Source organism: Stegodyphus dumicola, chromosome 2 (assembly GCF_044657685.1).
Source record: "Stegodyphus dumicola isolate Sdum_Otavi_A_Nest chromosome 2, ASM4465768v1".
Taxonomy (NCBI): Eukaryota; Metazoa; Arthropoda; class Arachnida; order Araneae; family Eresidae; genus Stegodyphus; species Stegodyphus dumicola.
Genome location: NC_140769.1, coordinates 210,983,115 through 211,000,341, shown reverse-complemented (window position 1 = coordinate 211,000,341; position 17,227 = coordinate 210,983,115). Strand labels below are relative to the sequence as shown.

General features: G+C 32.6%; 1 protein-coding gene across 2 annotated transcripts in view; it reads right to left on the bottom strand.

Annotated features, from left to right (window-relative positions):
- LOC146998819 (alcohol dehydrogenase class-3-like) overlaps nucleotides 1–17,227 on the bottom strand; it is a 116,865-nt gene that overhangs the window by 93,729 nt on the left and 5,909 nt on the right. For both annotated transcript variants that reach the window (XM_085811707.1, XM_085811706.1), the window contains exons 2-4: nucleotides 14,914–14,947; nucleotides 12,289–12,390; nucleotides 8,047–8,188 (exon numbers count right to left, since the gene is read on the bottom strand). In XM_085811707.1, the coding sequence (XP_085667833.1) occupies nucleotides 8,047–8,188; nucleotides 12,289–12,390; nucleotides 14,914–14,931 (262 nt within the window). In that variant the 5' untranslated portion in view covers nucleotides 14,932–14,947. The remainder of the gene's footprint in view (nucleotides 1–8,046; nucleotides 8,189–12,288; nucleotides 12,391–14,913; nucleotides 14,948–17,227) is intronic.

Genomic DNA, 17,227 nt, shown 5'->3' with positions numbered 1-17,227 from the left:
TAAATATAATACTGGTTTTTGAGTAAATGGAATCTAATTTCAAATTTTTAAACAAAGTAAGGGGGGTATCAAAGTATCAATATACGACAATTCCAATAATGAGTATAAGGATGGTACCTTACTCTAGATATAATATTACATGAATAATTAATTTTTATTAATCATGTATAAATATTCCTTTCTTTAGTTTTGTTAGTCAAAACATACTTTTATTTTTAATTATTAACTGTACAATGTTTGTCATTTCACAGCAAAATGCATTGTGAAGGAAATACATAAAGTCCATGCGGTGACCAGACAAAAGGACGAAAGTGCACACGACAAAAGCCCACAAAAATGACCCCACTGGGATAATTGCCCACGCGACTAATACCCACACCGATGAAAGCGCACATTGATGAAAGCCCACACAGATAAAAGCCCACATAGATAGAAGGGCACGCTGATAAAAGTCCACACTAACAAAAACCCACACCGATATATACGTCATGAATAGAGATAAAATAAAAAATAAATGAATAAGAAATAATTGAACAATAAATTTAAGTAGCGGAACACATTTCATTTTCGTCTCCGGCTGAATTAAATTCGTATATATATATATATAGTACAGAGAGTCAATCAAAATAATATAATTAAAAACATATACATGTATGTATCTTTGTTTTTATATTTACGCAAGAAATGGAAGTGCCTTTGTATAAGTGTGACAAAGGGAGGTGAAAGGGAATACTGGCCACACAGCTTATTTTAATTCTACAAAATTATAAGGAGTATAATATGTATGTAAATTTTCATCATATACAGAGAATAATTTATGAATAATTTAACACTACAGAAAATTTTGCATTATATGAATTTAATATGGAGAATTAAAGCCGAACTTTCATTTTAACGAAAAAAAATAAAAGTACAGTATTCTATTATGATTAAGCGCAAACACCGTTTTAATGGTGAATAAAAAGCATGGTTTCAAATAATCCAGTTAAATTTTGACAACTTGGATTTTACATAAATTAATTTCATTCCCACTTGAAATTTAATTTTTTTAATCATAATAATTACTCGTAAAATTTTTCAGGAAGTCATAGTTATTTTGGATTTCCTGAAAATGTGTGCTGGTTTTAAGTGGGCATTCGTCTTGTGGGCTTTTGTCATGTAGTTTTCTAACTGGCCGCTGGCTATTCAGGCAGGAAACCATTGCCTTCCTTTTCTTTTGCCCCCAGCTGTGTGAAAAAGCAGTTAAAGAGAGGAGAGCCTTGCTTAATTGCTTTATTCCCTATGGAACCTGGGGCGCCAAAGAAGGCCTCAGAAGGGAGGGTGTGGCAGGAGAACAATTAAAGAGGATTTTAAATGTTTTTTGTTAGTTACCTACTAGAAAATAACATTATCTGAAATTCCGCTTGTAACTGAAGTTAACCCCTTTCTTACATTTCTTTAGTATAGTTCTTGAATAACCTTTTGTCTAAGGATTTAGTTAGAATTTCAATTATTTTAAAAATTTCAATAATTGGAAAATGAAAGGAATTAAATATTTTTTAACCATTTTTAAAGGGATAATTCACTGTTTTTGCAGTAAAACTGCAGAGTGGAAAAATATGCTAGTTCCTGATTTGATAGTGCCTCTAACAACTTTTTGATGAACTAATTAAACATGCTTGTTATATCAAAGCCATTGTTTAAAAAGTAAAACTACTGAACTATTTCTAAAAACATTAAATTATTACATATATTAAAATTTATGTACAAGTAATATTTTTCATTTTAACTTTCATATGGTTGAAAACGCAACCATGTGAAAGTTAAAATGAAAAATATGAAACCGTAATAAAAGTTAAACTATTCGAATAATTTTAATAACACAGGTTTCTGAACTTAGCAACAAGAGGATTTAAGAACCATGAGCCCAGCGTTGTAAGAAAAGTAATCTTGCACATTAAAAATAATTTTTATTTCAATAAAAATATTATATTACTCGATTAACTGTAAACGCTTAAAAAACAGTTCATTTCAATTTACCGTAATTATTTATATACAAAAACTTTGATTGAAGCAAATTTAAACAGCATTTAGAAACTGAAAATTCACTGGAACACTTCTTTTGTGGGTTTTATGCTGTTATTATGTGTTGAATATTATTTCGCCTAGATTAAGAAAAAGAAACTCATAACATGTAAAAATTTATTAGGTAGAAAAACTATCAAATTAAGGTCATTTTCTTCTCCTCGAAGTGCATTGATTTCCTTATACGAATTTCATATTCTGACAGCACAGAAATAGTGGCCACATATCTTGTAGGAGGTATTTCTTAAAAGCCTCATGTGTTGACGATCAAGTAGAAAAAAAATGTTTTGTTATGGAGTTACGTTTTGAATAACTTTTTTCTTCTATTGAATGAGTTCAAAGTTTCTAATATCTTGTTTTCTAGCATGAAATGTTTCACCAGTTTTTAAGGTTCTTTTCTAAGAATAATTCTAATTCATTAAGCAGAAGTTAGTAAGAACAAGTAAGGTGTACTTCAAATTTGATCTCTTAGGTTTATTAGGTCTGGCTACCAAATAACTGTTTTTGAATTCAACATCAAATTTTAAACATATATTTTTTTTTAAATTTGTGTCTTTTATTTTCAAAAAACATGCACGTAATCCGAAGTTTCTGTGACAAAAGTTAGTATAAGAAAAGTGGGACAAATTAAATTATCTGTATATTTAGTCACTATTAAAAACGAATTCTGGCTAGACTATGGGTCCTCAATCAGGAGGAATAGCCCTAAGGGGAATTTCAAAGTTTCAGAGAGTAATTTAGTCCACCTTTTCTTTACGTATTAAGTATTTAGATTTAGTTTATGAATACAAAAAAGAACATTTATTCAAATTTTGGTATTTACCAACATGTTTGATACTTGTTTAATTTACTTAAAAAATAATCCGTATTTAAACAAACACATATCTACTTTTCAAGTTTTGGGAAGGAGAGGTTGAATGATCATTTAGCAATGGTGGAAAGGGTATATGGGGAAAAAGCTGGTGAGAATCACTGGTCTAGACTGAGCCAACTTGATTTAAATTTAGAATTTTATACTCTATATAGAATTTTATACGAATCTTTAGTTCTTACTGTAGAGTCATTAGGTTTTATATATATATATATATAATGTTGTATGATCTTAAATCCATTTAGTGCGAATACAAGTTATTATTACTTGCGCAATTGCTGCAAAGTTAGTTAATAATAATTTATTTCCTAAACAGTATTGATTAATTGATTATATTATCTCCCGAGTTTAATTAAAGTAGAATTATTTTAAAAGTGTGAATCTATACTGTATATAGGTATACAAAGATACACATACATATACATGTATGTGTATCTTTGTTTTTATATTTACGCAAGAAATGGAAGTGCCTTTGTATCAGTGTGACAAAGGGAGGTGAAAGGGAATACTGGCCACACTGCTTATTTTAATTCTAAAAACTGGTAAGTTATAACTGGTAAGTTACTGGTTAATACTGGTAAGTTATATTTTGAAAGATGTTTTGAAGTAATTTGAAAGCAAAATGTTAATAATGTTTTAACGGGGACTGGAGTTAAATCATCACGAAGAATAAAATTTCAATTGTAAAAGGAAAATTAAAACATGTAATCATTGTCATTGATCGAAAATTAGTTGACTTTTCAAGGGAATCAAACCAACTCCCGTTCAATGAACAATAATTGATAAAAATACGTAAATACGAAAGTGTTTCGTCTGGTGTCCGCCGACAACATCGCGGCAAAAACATCGCGGAGGAAAACGTCGCGGAGAAAACAACGCAAGGCGAAAACGTCGTGCTACAAAACATCGTGGGAGAACACATCGCAAAGAGAAAAACATCGCAGTTCTAAAACATCGTGGTGCAAAATATCGTCGTCGAAAATAAAGCGGTTCAAAAACTTCGCAATTTAAAAACATAGTCGTCGAAAATATCGTGATAAAAAATAAAGTATCTACAAATCATCGCATGACGATAACATCGCAGACATGCTTTTTTCAGACATGCTTTAATAACTGTAAATGGATATTCCCATAATGATTCGTGAGCGCAAGAGGGTAAGAAGGATAATTTTTACTTTCATATTTTTTATTAATACATTTTTGCTGAGAAAATAAAAAGGAAACTTAAGTATAGAAAATTAATGCAACTTATAGCACTTAATAGAATTTTAAATCGACATAGTTAACTAACAAAGACCATAATAAATTATTTTTAATAAAGATTTTACAGGTAATTTTTCATAAAAAGTATAATCTATTAAGTTGCATTTAATTTTCTTTGCTTAAGTTTCCTTCTTATTTTTTCAGCAAAAATTTATTAGTTAATAAAAAAATGTGAAAGTAAAAATTATCCTTCCTTACATCACTTGCGCTCACAAATCATTATGGGAATATCCATTTACAGTTATTAAAGCCTGAAAAAAGCATGTCTGCGATGTTATCGTCATGCGATGATTAATAGATACTTTATTTCTTACCACGATATTTTCGACGGCGATATTTTTAAACTGCGAAGTTTTTGAACCGCTTTATTTTCGACGACGATGTTTTGTACCACGATGTTTTAGAACTGCGATGTTTTCTCCCACGATGTTTTCGCCTTGCGTTGTTTTCTCCGCGATGTTTTCGTCCGCGATGTTTTTGCCGCGATGTTTTTGGCTGTAACCGTTTCGTCTTTACTCGAGTTATAAGTTAAAGCCAAACCGGCAATTCTAGTCAGGCCAAATATTTCCGCGAATAGAAGGAATTATGAACCAATGCTGATATTGAAAGAACTTATTCTTATGAAGCATTTTAGTCAATTCAATTTGGAGTAAAAATCAATTACTGTAGAGAAATCCTATTTAACTCGAGTAATCGTCCCCGACACTTTGATGTTTATGCATTTGAGTACTATATTATTTGTAGAAATTAAACATTGGAAATTGTCATTATGAAATCGAATTCAAAGTAAAGTTGAAATAAACATAGAAGATTATAAAAAAAGATAAATAATGCAAAATTTGTAAAAACAAATCAAAGACAATATAAAAATAATATAAAAAATAATATAGAAAATAATATAAATAAGATCAGTGAATGTACATGAAGATATAAAGGCCAGAAAAGGTATTAAGTAACTGTCTATTAGCTCTTGGACAGTGAAAATGCTTTTTTCCTTTCTTAAATTCTTAATCATTGCGACACGACAATTAGCCAGAAATTAATTAATTTCCATTCACTAGTATTTTCAAAAAAATCTTAACAGATGGTGTCTCTCAGATAAGAACTCCACAAAATACATCCCTCAAGAATTCCAAGTCCCACCCACTACCATAAATTGCTTCAAGTTTTACCGACTGATATTATTCAAAGCCCCTACTGCCGTTAAGAATTTTCGGACACCCTACACTTCTGAGTCAGACACGAAGAGAACACTTTGCCAACTCCCCCACTAGAAAGAATGTAAGTTACTTAATACATCAAGTTCTTTCCCGATGTTCACAGTTGTGTTCCAACATTGATGCCTACCTAGTGGCACCGCTACAACATGGCTTTCCGACTAAGAACGTGACAACTATATATTTGCTAAGTACTCTGTTGAGATTTATTGGTGAGAATTCATCTGAAAAGATGCACTTCGACGATTACTCTTTCCTGTGGTGATATTAAAAGTTAAGTTTCGGCATGTATTGCACTGGACTACTCTTGATGAAAACTTTTAAGCATTTTCGCTGACCAGTTGACACGTATCTGCATTTAAGCCATCGTTAGTGTTGATAGTTAGCCATCCAAACACAATAAAATTTCTGAAAATAGCAGATAACCATGCAAGACCACGACGATGATCATGCTATTGGTTATCTAGCTACTTTTGCTATCCACAAACGGAATTCACTAAATCAGTTAAAATGGTAAAAAGATATAGTCTTTCCATTTAAAATGCAAGCTAGATTCGTTTATAGTTTTTCTGCGGCGACAGAACTGCCTGAAAGTGCTTAATCATCATTTGAGTGTGCTCTTTTATTTAATAAATTTTAATTACCAACACAGTTAACCTTATTAATTCGACTTCCGATAGCTGAACATTCCATATAACTTCACAATCAATTTTTTTTCTTTTTTAATTGGTAAATAATTTCTGTTGGTCAACGAAAACATTATCTCTTAGATAACGTGGAGGTATATTAATAGATAGACTTCAAATTTAACTGAGAGTTTGTGGCTGTAGCTTATTGAAAGTTAAACTTTCAGTACATACTGAGTACAATTTCTCAGTTTACAACCAAGTTTATAAGCGCTGTGCTATATTGTCCATACAAGGAGAAATATGGGGCGTGAAGAAAAGAAAACAAAGTAATACGAAAAGGAAATGAAACTGGATGCTTTAAAGAGACTGGACTTAAACATTTAATAAAATTTCCCAGGGATTTAGATGTTGGATGAACTACTTTAACAGGGTGGAAAATAAGAGGACCGAAATCTACTGTCGGTGCCCCAAAGCAGCATATCCTAATAGTTTAAAGGAAAGGAAAATTGGAAAAGTGGCGAAAGTATTTGGGGTATAGGCAAAAAAGAGCATAAAGGAACAGACATTTCATGGTTCATTCTGCAAGAAGAAACCTTAAAATCCTATAAGGAACTTCAAGAAAAGCCTGGATTTTTTGCTAATGTTAGCTGATTCGACAAGTAGATGAAGCGCCACATTATAGGGCAGACAGTTAAACGCTGTAGCGAAAAACTATCTGCTGACTGGGAAAAAAAATGAATAAATTCACGAAATTTTTCCACAGACTAACTGTAAAAAAGGATTTATCTGGGGATCAGATTTACAAATATGATGAATTTGGTATAAAATTTTATATGTTGTTTGTATTCAAGGAAGAAATATCGGTCCCAGGCTATAAAATAGTAACAACAGAGTTACAATTTTGGCATGCAGCAATGTGACATGCAACCATAAATTCAAAATAGCATTTATAAGCAAATGGAAAAGTTCCTAGCACTTAAAAATGTAAAAAGGTGCACTAACGGAGTTGACACATACTATGATTTTTTTCTGTCTACTACAGGAATCAGTAAATACATGAATGTGTGGAGCCATTTTGAACCAATGATTTTATCAGCAGTTTGCTTCTTCTTTAGGAAAGTTTCTAAAACTGAATAATCTGCCAAGAAAAGTCTTCTCATCCTCGATAATGTCTAATTCCTTCCTGATGCGGAACAGTTACTATTACATATTTCTTACTCTTAACGTGATTTCGGTATGTCAACAAATGGACCAGAGCATTTTGGAAGCACTGAAGAACAGCATTTTGGAACACACGAAGATTTCGTTCATGTCTTGTAGCCACGATGAAAGGGTTTATCCTTATCGATAAACTAAAGAAAATAGACACGCTGGACGTAGTGAGGTGGATATCTAAACGAATGAAGCTGAATATATCAGTTTTATTCTTTCAGAGAGAAAGTTCCAGGAATGTTTAGGAAATTATTTTCAAGGAAGCAGAGAATATACTGAAATTACTTATTGATAGGGAACTTATTGATGAAAATTCTAGACTGAGAGTAAGTTGTTGATGGTGATGTCGACTGATGGATGGGGTAAGATAAAACTGTAAACTTTTAAGAGATGGTGAAATAGTTGCATTAATGAAAGAGAACGGGGATAAAAGTGGAGATGAATTACAAGATGAGACGGAAGACAGTCTAAAAGTTAGAAAACTGATTCAGAATAAAGGGCTAAAGGATGCTAAAGGAATGCTCCGTTAACTGAGCAAGCAATGGGTATCTACTACGGGCATTTTTGTTTCTGTATCTCCTACGTAATTAAGCTGCACAAAGATGAAATGAGTAACAATATCTAACAGTATCTGAATAATAATTGAACCAATATCTGATGCGAATAGATTCTTAAAACCAACAGATTTCACTTCACCCATAAGTAAGCAAAACAGAAACTTCTTGTTCATAACATAAAACTCTTAATATCAAATATTTAAAGATTTAGAGCAAATGAAATAGTCAGTCACCTGGCTGAAGGTCCGTGACACCTTCTCCTACACTTTCGATTACACCAGCGCCCTCATGACCGAAGACACTCGGAAAAGGGTATTTCTCATCGATTCCTTCTAAATTATGTAAGTCCGAATGGCATATACCAGTCGATCCCATCTGAAAAAGAATTCTGGCTTCAGCAAAATCATTATATTATTATTTAAGAAAACTTTTTATCTATGTAAAAAATTTAAATATTTATTTACATTGAACAGCAGTGCATTGACGATACAGCATCCTTTAAAAATATCCTAGATATGTCTCCCGCGGACATCCAAACAGTTCGAATATAATGTTCCCTGATTCCTCACAGCATCTCATGAAAGTTCCTGATTCGTCTCTGATACTCACGTGTGAGACAGTGCTGGACTCAGAGCCATTTGGGCGTTGAACCTTTTGAAGCTGACCATTTTGGATGCTGAACTCACACGACTCGCCTGCTCTGATGTAGCGCCACAACTTTCTTTTGAGTAATGCCCTACCAACCGTTAACTACTTGTTGTTCCTTACTATCTTCAGCTGAACAGTAGTTCTCCACGCTATTGCATCTTCACGGTTTAGACGAATGTAATTTGGCATCCAAAGGACTTTAAAATCATCATGAGATTAGGCTTAGCCTCTCCTCCGTTACCTCGAAGGGCTTTGGTAAACCAGTCTGTGGGGTGCTTGCATCTATCATGCAAGGATTTTGCATAAATATAATAATATCTAGTGAAAACTTATCTTCATTTATCGCAAAATTAGAAATTTGGATACGTGTAGTAGAAAAGGGGAATTTTGCAAACTTTGCCTTGCTTGATTCTGTTACTGCGAAAAATGAAAAGAATACAATTATACCCGATATTGTAATACATTTAAGACGATTGAGCGAATCATTCAATGGATATTTTTCTACCGGAAATATTACCAAAACTCAAAGATGGATACTGGATCCATTTCTATTTGACTTAAATTTGATGGATGATAGTGATCTGAAAAAAGATCAACTTATTGAAATGCGAGCAACTGGACATATTCAAATGGAATTCGAACAATTATAATTGCAACAATTCTGGTATTCACACTTATTATCCAGATTTGGCGAACGGAGCACTGCAGTTACTCTTACCCTTTGCTACCACCCTACTTGTGCGAAATGGGATTTTCATCGCTTTTGCATATAAAAACTAAAACGAGAAATCGCTTAAATGCAAGTGATGACTTACGCGCATGTCCTTCAGAAAAGGAACTTCGCTTCGCCAGTATAATAATGAATGAACAACAACAGACTAGTCATTAATAAAAATAATATTGTTTTGTATTTATATAAAACGTACAATGTTTTTCAATAAACAATAAGTTTCGCAAAAAATGTATTTTTCTAGACTAAAAAAATTAAAACACATTTTTCAGTGGGGTGCGGGAGATATATTTTCAGATTCAATGGGGTGCGACTAGCTAGAAATGTTAAGAAACACTGCTCTAGTGTTATTTTCATTCTTCTTCCTCGGAAGGATAAAAATTACGACATCTGACGGTAAATGTAGTAGAATTCTAAAAACTTATCAATCGATTTAGTGCGAAAGCACTAATAATGGTCACTTTTGTCAATAGTTAATGAGAAAGTTATCTTACATGTGATCTTTCCTAAGGAAAATATTTTTTGAAAAATCAGCTTGTTTTATCTATGAGCCTATCTTTTGGATTCATACATGGTTTAAAATACATGATTCATCATTTAGGTCAATATAATGATTCAAATCATCATATGTAGTAAAAATTTTCAGTTTTCTTGCCAACAATTTAGTTAATGGAATAATTTGCAGATAGCAATTGAATTCTAATGATATGTTTCTTTCAAGAAATTTATGGTATTATTTAAGAGGCTAAAATAGAAAATATTTTTGAATCAATAAGTGTTGAATTGGGATATTATTCTTATGAGCATCAAATACATATTCAGTACTCTGAAAATTAGTACGTACATGGTTATGTAAATATGGTAGATGTAATTTTTTTTTGGTATGCCAATCATATTTTATTCAACAACCAATTATTATTTTCGCATATTTGAGAATTTTTAAAGTTACACTTCAAGGAAATTCCTAGCATTGTTTTCGCATATCCGTCTGTTACATCTATAACCATACTGTTTTCGTGAACCTGATGGTGAATAAATTGTTAGGATTTAGATCCCGACTAAGGCAGGTCCCTTGAGACCATAGCATCAAACTCGGTTTTCACCGTAGTGCCAGACTACATTTGTGACCATAGTGTCAAAGTCGGTTGTCACCGTAGTGACAGACTACGATTGTAACCATGCCTTTGTTAAATAGAAGTTTAAAAGTTCTTTTCAGTGGTTTAGGTAAGGGAGAAACAAGTGTAAATTTAAATATACGAGTATATCTTCAGATAAGGTGCGCTTTGCTACAAAATAGCAGGTTTTCAATGCCGTTTACTGATCAAATGCACATTTTCGTAACGTTGATATCAACTGATTTCTTTATAGATTCAGGTTTCGCTCAGGGACATAGAACTCAAGACACGTGCAGATGAAAAGCTGCTATGCGCATCATATATAAGGTACGCATATCCTATACAAATAAAGAAAAACCATGAAAAACTACTTGGGATATGGAATTACATACAAGAAAGATGGGGAATTATTTATGTATGGAAGTCATTATCATATAGAAAAACTTTTCTAGAGTTTTACTTTTGTCTTATACTATGAACATGAGCACCTCTAACGAGAAAAGAAGAGGGGGGGGGAAAGGAAGAAAATCCAAAACAAAAAGAAGCGACTTGTAAACAATAGGTGGTATTATTAGGATTTAAAAGTCTGACCTTGTTCAAGATGGAAGAGCAATTCGTTTCTGCTAGTTACTCGCTTTCTGAAAACTTTTAGCAAAAGAACTGTGACTATGAAGTATGACTGAGAGATCAAATTACAAGCGAAAGTGTAAAATTTCTGCTTATTTATCCAGTTCTGTTTGCATTTCCTCCTCTCTTTGCATTTATCATTCATTGTTAACCTCACATTATAAAATGCAAATTATTTGAGTAATTAAATATAAGAACAAGATTTGAGAATAATAAAATGTGATTAGAAAATTAACTTACGACTATTTTCCCTAGATTGCTGTTTAAATTTGAAGGATAATTTAGTTCGATCACGAATAACTTTTACAATTAGACAAAAAGCAACCTTAAATTTACGTAGATTGTGAATAAAACTGTATCGATTTCGAAGGCAATCAGACATAGATCCATCTTTTACAGGAGCAGAAAACTTTTAACCCCCCTCCCGAAAAAAACAATATCCTGAAGGAAAATGTTTTACGTATAATAACACTCGAAATAAGTAGATTTTTATTTAAATTTCACACCATCCTAAGACTGCTTTTCTGCCATATTTTATATTTTACAGTGGTTTGTTTCTCTTTCAAAATCAAAGCTAACTTTGTGATAAATTAGATTAAATGTCTACTGGCAAAGAGATTTTGAATTCTGTGAATGATTTAAGTGAATAGCCTTTGATTAAAAGTGGACGATGAAACAAGAATTCGGAAGAGGAAATACTCGAACGTACAATTTAAAATTAGAACCCCCCCCCCCAAAAAAAAAAGGGGCAGAAGGGAATGAGCTTTAGACTAGTACAGTAATCAAAATCTCCTAACTAAATTCGGCAAACTAATTTTCCCCCCTTAATTTTAAAGATCCTGATTTTTTTAAATGCAGCAGATATTTTGCGTTAGCTTGAATTGTAAGTTAATTTCAGTCTGGGCTTTCCGCTTGCAGCAGACCCTGGATCGGAAAGTATCTTCATTTGTAGTTCTGTCAATTACAGATTCAAAGTATTTTGGTTTCAGCTTCCACTTTAAGTTTTTATTTGATACAATTTTCATTAGATTTTCACTAACTTTCATTAGAATGGGCGAATATAAGCCAAGAACTGAAAGGAATTAAATACAACGCCACGGTAAAAGACCTAAATGACTCTTTTCTAACAGACCTGAAATTAATTACTATTTTTATACCTAAAAATGAAAATTTTCATTTGAGAACCCTAATTTGAAGTTTACTTCCTTTTCCTTTGTATTCTTAAGAACATTTTATTCCAATGCACAGCTTAAGATTTAAGTATAGTTTACAGATAAACACACTAAAAAATAATTTAATATATTCTCGAGAGGAAAAGAGAAAAAATAAAGTAAATATGAGATTACAAAACATACCTTCACTCTTACTTCGCCTTTTTTTGGAACCGCCACTTCAACAGTTTCTATGGTGTATGGCTTATTTACTCCCCAAGCTATAGCAGCACGGCATTTAATAGGCTAAAATGAAATTAATTAATTAGGTGTTTGAATGAAATAAAATGTTGAATTTTCATGTTACCCTTTGCATTTGATGCGCCTTTTTCAATTAAATGAACAAGTATAAAATTTGACTCGCTTTGCTTGTAAAGTTTATTTTAGCTAACCCGATATTTCCTATATTAAATCCTACCTACATTTTTACGGTTTCGTCTAGCCCATCGGAATAATTAACGAAGTGAGTTTAAATAAAGAGAGAATCTGAAGTTTAAGAGAAAGACAGAGAGTTGATAGTGTGGAATTGCCATGATGAAACTGTTCTGTACTGCGTGTTTTTTAGCGTTATCGTTAAGAGCTAGTGAGTAGTCTTTGCTTTAAATAATTAAATTAGTAATCATGGAATAGCGGTGCCAGGTAACTGTCTTTTAACTTAAATTTTGACTAAATAATTTGAATTATGAAACATGAACATATAACACATGATGTAGAATATGTAAATATTGTTAATTCACTTCTTAAAAAATTGATAAATCATAGGAATAAAGTAATTTTAATCCACTGTTTCCCGTTGACTGCTATCGAAATGCAAGAGCAATATAAACAAAAGCATTGTTCTTTCTGCTTTGTAATGTGTTTTTGTTTCGAATATTTATTTTAAGTCAAATAAACATATGAAATTGTTCTTCAAAATAAACTGCTTAAAAACAGATAGCATTTTTCTTTCAGTTATAATATGGGTTGTTCCTCTTTCGTGCTTTCAACTGCTATCGACTAACCGTGACGTTGGGTTAACTGCAAACGTCATCTCTAGTATTATCCCAGTTAACATAGAGTTTATTGTAATTTGCAATTCTTTTTTTAATGTTCTCAGTGAAAACTCATTTATTTTAAGAATTATCAGCAAAAACTAATTCCAAAAATAATTTCTTCCGTGCAAAAATTAATATGTTATTGCTTAGCATTTTACTGTTGTAAAAAGGCATTTGGGGTTACCTCTGGTTTTTGTTAATATTTTGATGGGACAATCACAGAAATATATTTCATTTCAGAGAGGAAATAATTAAAGCTAATGTTTATAAGTTAAAATATACGTAAAAAGAAACTGAATAAACTTTGCCTATGCAGACTCTAATTAGGGAGGGAGGGAGCGAAGTAGCAGCTCTTTTATAAGCAATCTTATCAAACATTGAGGAGGGTGAAAATTTTTACAATATTTTAGATACTTTATTTCTTAACACTCAGTTTTACAATAAAATCTGTCTAACATTTAAAGTACAAGCCCTCCTAAACCATCTTTTATTAGATTTTTGATGTCACGTGTCACGTGATTTGATCATGATGATTTTTGATGATTTGTTTTTAGGTTAGGCTATCTGAATACTGCATAGCATACCGTTCTGCCCAGGGAGAAAAAAAGACTAGCTCGTATTAATGTTACACGCGGAGACAACTATGACAACACTCATGCAACGATCCTGTTTGCCGAGACTTAAAAGCTGGATCGAACTACCAGTTTTCAGAGATTCTTAACCAATCAACCACAGATGGGCCTAACACAACAGCGGCAACAGGTTGCAATGCAATATCTGCTTTTGGGGGAAGAGGCTGTTAATTCTATTAATTTTAATTTGCATTTTACTGGGATTTTCATGAAATTTTACTAATAAACGTAAGAAAATTTATTTAATTGAAAAACATAAAAGATTTCTCGAGGAACTGTTATATTTTTAGTAATGTATTGTTACGAATTTTGTATTTAGATAGCTAATGTTAGTAGAATTATAATTATAATTATTTTATTTCGCCGTACAAAACAGCGCGTGATAAATATTAAAAGAAAGCTACGCCGGAAAAGTAAAAATGCAGGATAACGTACATTTAATATTTAATAAAGAGATATCTCGTAATTTATATTTAAATTGAATAAATATAATTGACTACTGTGTACGCTGTAACCGTAATTCTACTCTTTTGCTTTCCAGAAATCTCGAGAAAACGGAAATTACCAGAACTCTCTCGCGATCGATTAAAAAGCTTTAAAAAGCAGGAGAGAGACATCTCAGTTCAGTTGTTTATCGGATTAGCTTTCTCTGCACTGTGGACTGCGTTCTATTTAACATTTTAGTAGTTTAAAGTATAACTACTGATTAAATTGCTTGATACAGTGATACTGTACCTATATCTCTGAGGGAAAATCCAACTTTCTGTTATATTTCTTTTGATAAGAATAAATTTTATTAACCTTTTAAGGGTCTTGTGCATTCAATCTATTACGAATCCGTACGCACGCAACAGTATTTTTTTATTGCACATTATTTTACAGATTTTTATAAATATCTTTCCAATAGCGCTTTTTTCCTTTTAAATCCAGGCAGAATTAAGTTCTGTGAAATTACTATCGCTTTTCAATACTTAGTTAAAGATATGCTGTTTCATATTAAAGAGAGGTCTAAAAGTAATGTTAGTTATTACTAATTTTAATGATGTTGAAGTTTGATGGCGCGATAACATAAATAGTATAATAATAATAATAATAATAATTACCTTGCCAGCTGTTGCCATCGTGCTTTCTCAGTTGCTAAAAATATAGAATAGAAACGTTATCTTTTATACTTATAAATAATTATATTAAAAATTAATTATAAACATGAAATAACTCTTTTACTCAAAATGTTTGAAGATAATTCAAAGCACATTATTGAGAACATTATAAATTTAGAGAACTCGATCTATAATCAGAAGAATCAATCAATTACATTCCACTTATTGCTACATTAAAAAAAGTTTTAGAGTATTATTTTTTTAATTTTAGAATAATGGTAATTTTTTTTAATTTTAGAACATGATAAGAAATATTTAAAATTTGATATGTAATTTAAAAGAAATTCAAAGCGCAGTGTCAAGGTTGGTTTGGTTGGTTTTATTTGATTACGGCAAAGCACGCGAGGGCTATCTCGCCTAGGTGGAGGCGATGCCTTCGTGGGGGACTTTCTAAAGTAAACTGGCTCGTATATATGTTACACATGAAGAAAACCACGAAAGCGCCCATGCAGATAGACCGTTCGCCGGGATTTGAAACACGGACCGAACTACCACCGCTAGTGAGCCTAGCGCAGTATCAAGAATTTCTGAAGTTAATAGTTTTTTTTTTTTTTTTTTTTTTTTTTTTCCCCTAGAGCACTAGAAAGTTCTAGCTTTAATCCATATGAACCATATAAATACAGTATTTTAACTTCAATGAAATGTCATGTATATCTAATTACTTTTAATTGAAAGGGAGATAAATCACTGACTGAAAACTTGCTTCCTTTCGACAGTTTACTTACCCAAAAAAGTAACATTTAATTCCCCATTAGACGAGGATGGCCCTACTTAAAATTAAAAACGTTAAGTTTATTTATTATCGAAGGAGTAAAAAATTACTAATACGAATCATTCGGCGAGGATCTCTTCTATGGAAAGCGCAAAAGGGGAAAGGAAAGCGCGCGTCATTAATTACAGGTTTCCCAATCTTTGATTGTATAAATCAAGAGCACTGTTTCGCATTCAATCCAACAGAATGCAAAAATTAATGTAAAAATGAGAAGAAAAATATTCGGCATTTAATTTATGACATAAATACAACCAATAAAAGGCTTTTATTTAGAGTGGATATGATAATTAATGCATTAAAAGTCGAAAAATAATTTATCATATATTTAATAGGAAAAACAGAATTAAAAAATATTAAATCTTTTGGAATTTATATTGCGCTCAAAGGATTTTAATTTTTCCATTTACACGCACATACACGTTTCTAGACAATTTAGGCTAACGACCCTTTGGGCTAAAAATATTTTAAAACAGCACGTCTTTAGAATTTCCCATAGACAGTCTCCCGCGCTGGAGATAAAAGTGTTTCATTCTCTACAATGTTGCCACAGCTAATATCATACCACTACCTATCTGAACGGTAAAATCACGGATGTTAAATGGATGAACCTTGAAAAGCTTTGATAGGTATAAACAGAAATTCTGGTACTGAAGAATCAGTGTTTCGCCAATGAGTTTAATAAACGGTAGTGATGAGTTTCATAAACGGCGATTTTCTATTGACTAGTATACTGACTACCAATAAGTATTTGGACACCTGTGATAGAAAAGAAAAACTAACTTTATTCAAAATCAATAGTTAGTAGAGCCTTTACGAGAGCTAATTACAGCGTGGACCCTCCGGAGCATACTTTCCACAAGTCTTTGTATGACAGCTAGTGGTATTTTCTTCCACTCGGCTTGGAGAAGACATAGAATTTCCTTCACCGATTTTACACGGGTAATGCACCCCTGAATTCGGCGATGCAACTCGTCCCAGAGGTTCTCGATAGGGTTCAGGTTTGGACTCTGGGCAGGCCAGTCCATTCGATGACTTGGCCAGTCCATTCGATTCCTTGGCACCATACCAAGCCTTGGTTAACGTCGAAACATGACGACTGGCATTGTCGTCCTGAAAGTAACAGGGGTCCAACCCGTAAAACTGCCACTATGAAGGAAGCCCATTGTCATCCAAAATAGTGCAGTAGGCATCGGAGTTGAGCTTACCATGAATGGGGACCAAGGGTCCCAGCCCATACCAGGAGAAACACCCCCAGACCATAATTCAATCTCCGCCGAACTTGTCTGTTGGCACAATGCGTACTGGCAGGAGACGTTCTCCAGGTAGACGCCAGACCCAGACCCTGCCATCCGAACGGTAAAGGGTGAACCTTGATTCCCCACTCCAAAGAACCCGTTTCCACTGATATACGGTCCAGTTTCGATGTGCTTTGCACCACATTAACCGAGCAGCGCGGTTGGACTTTGTGATCAAAGGCTTATGGGC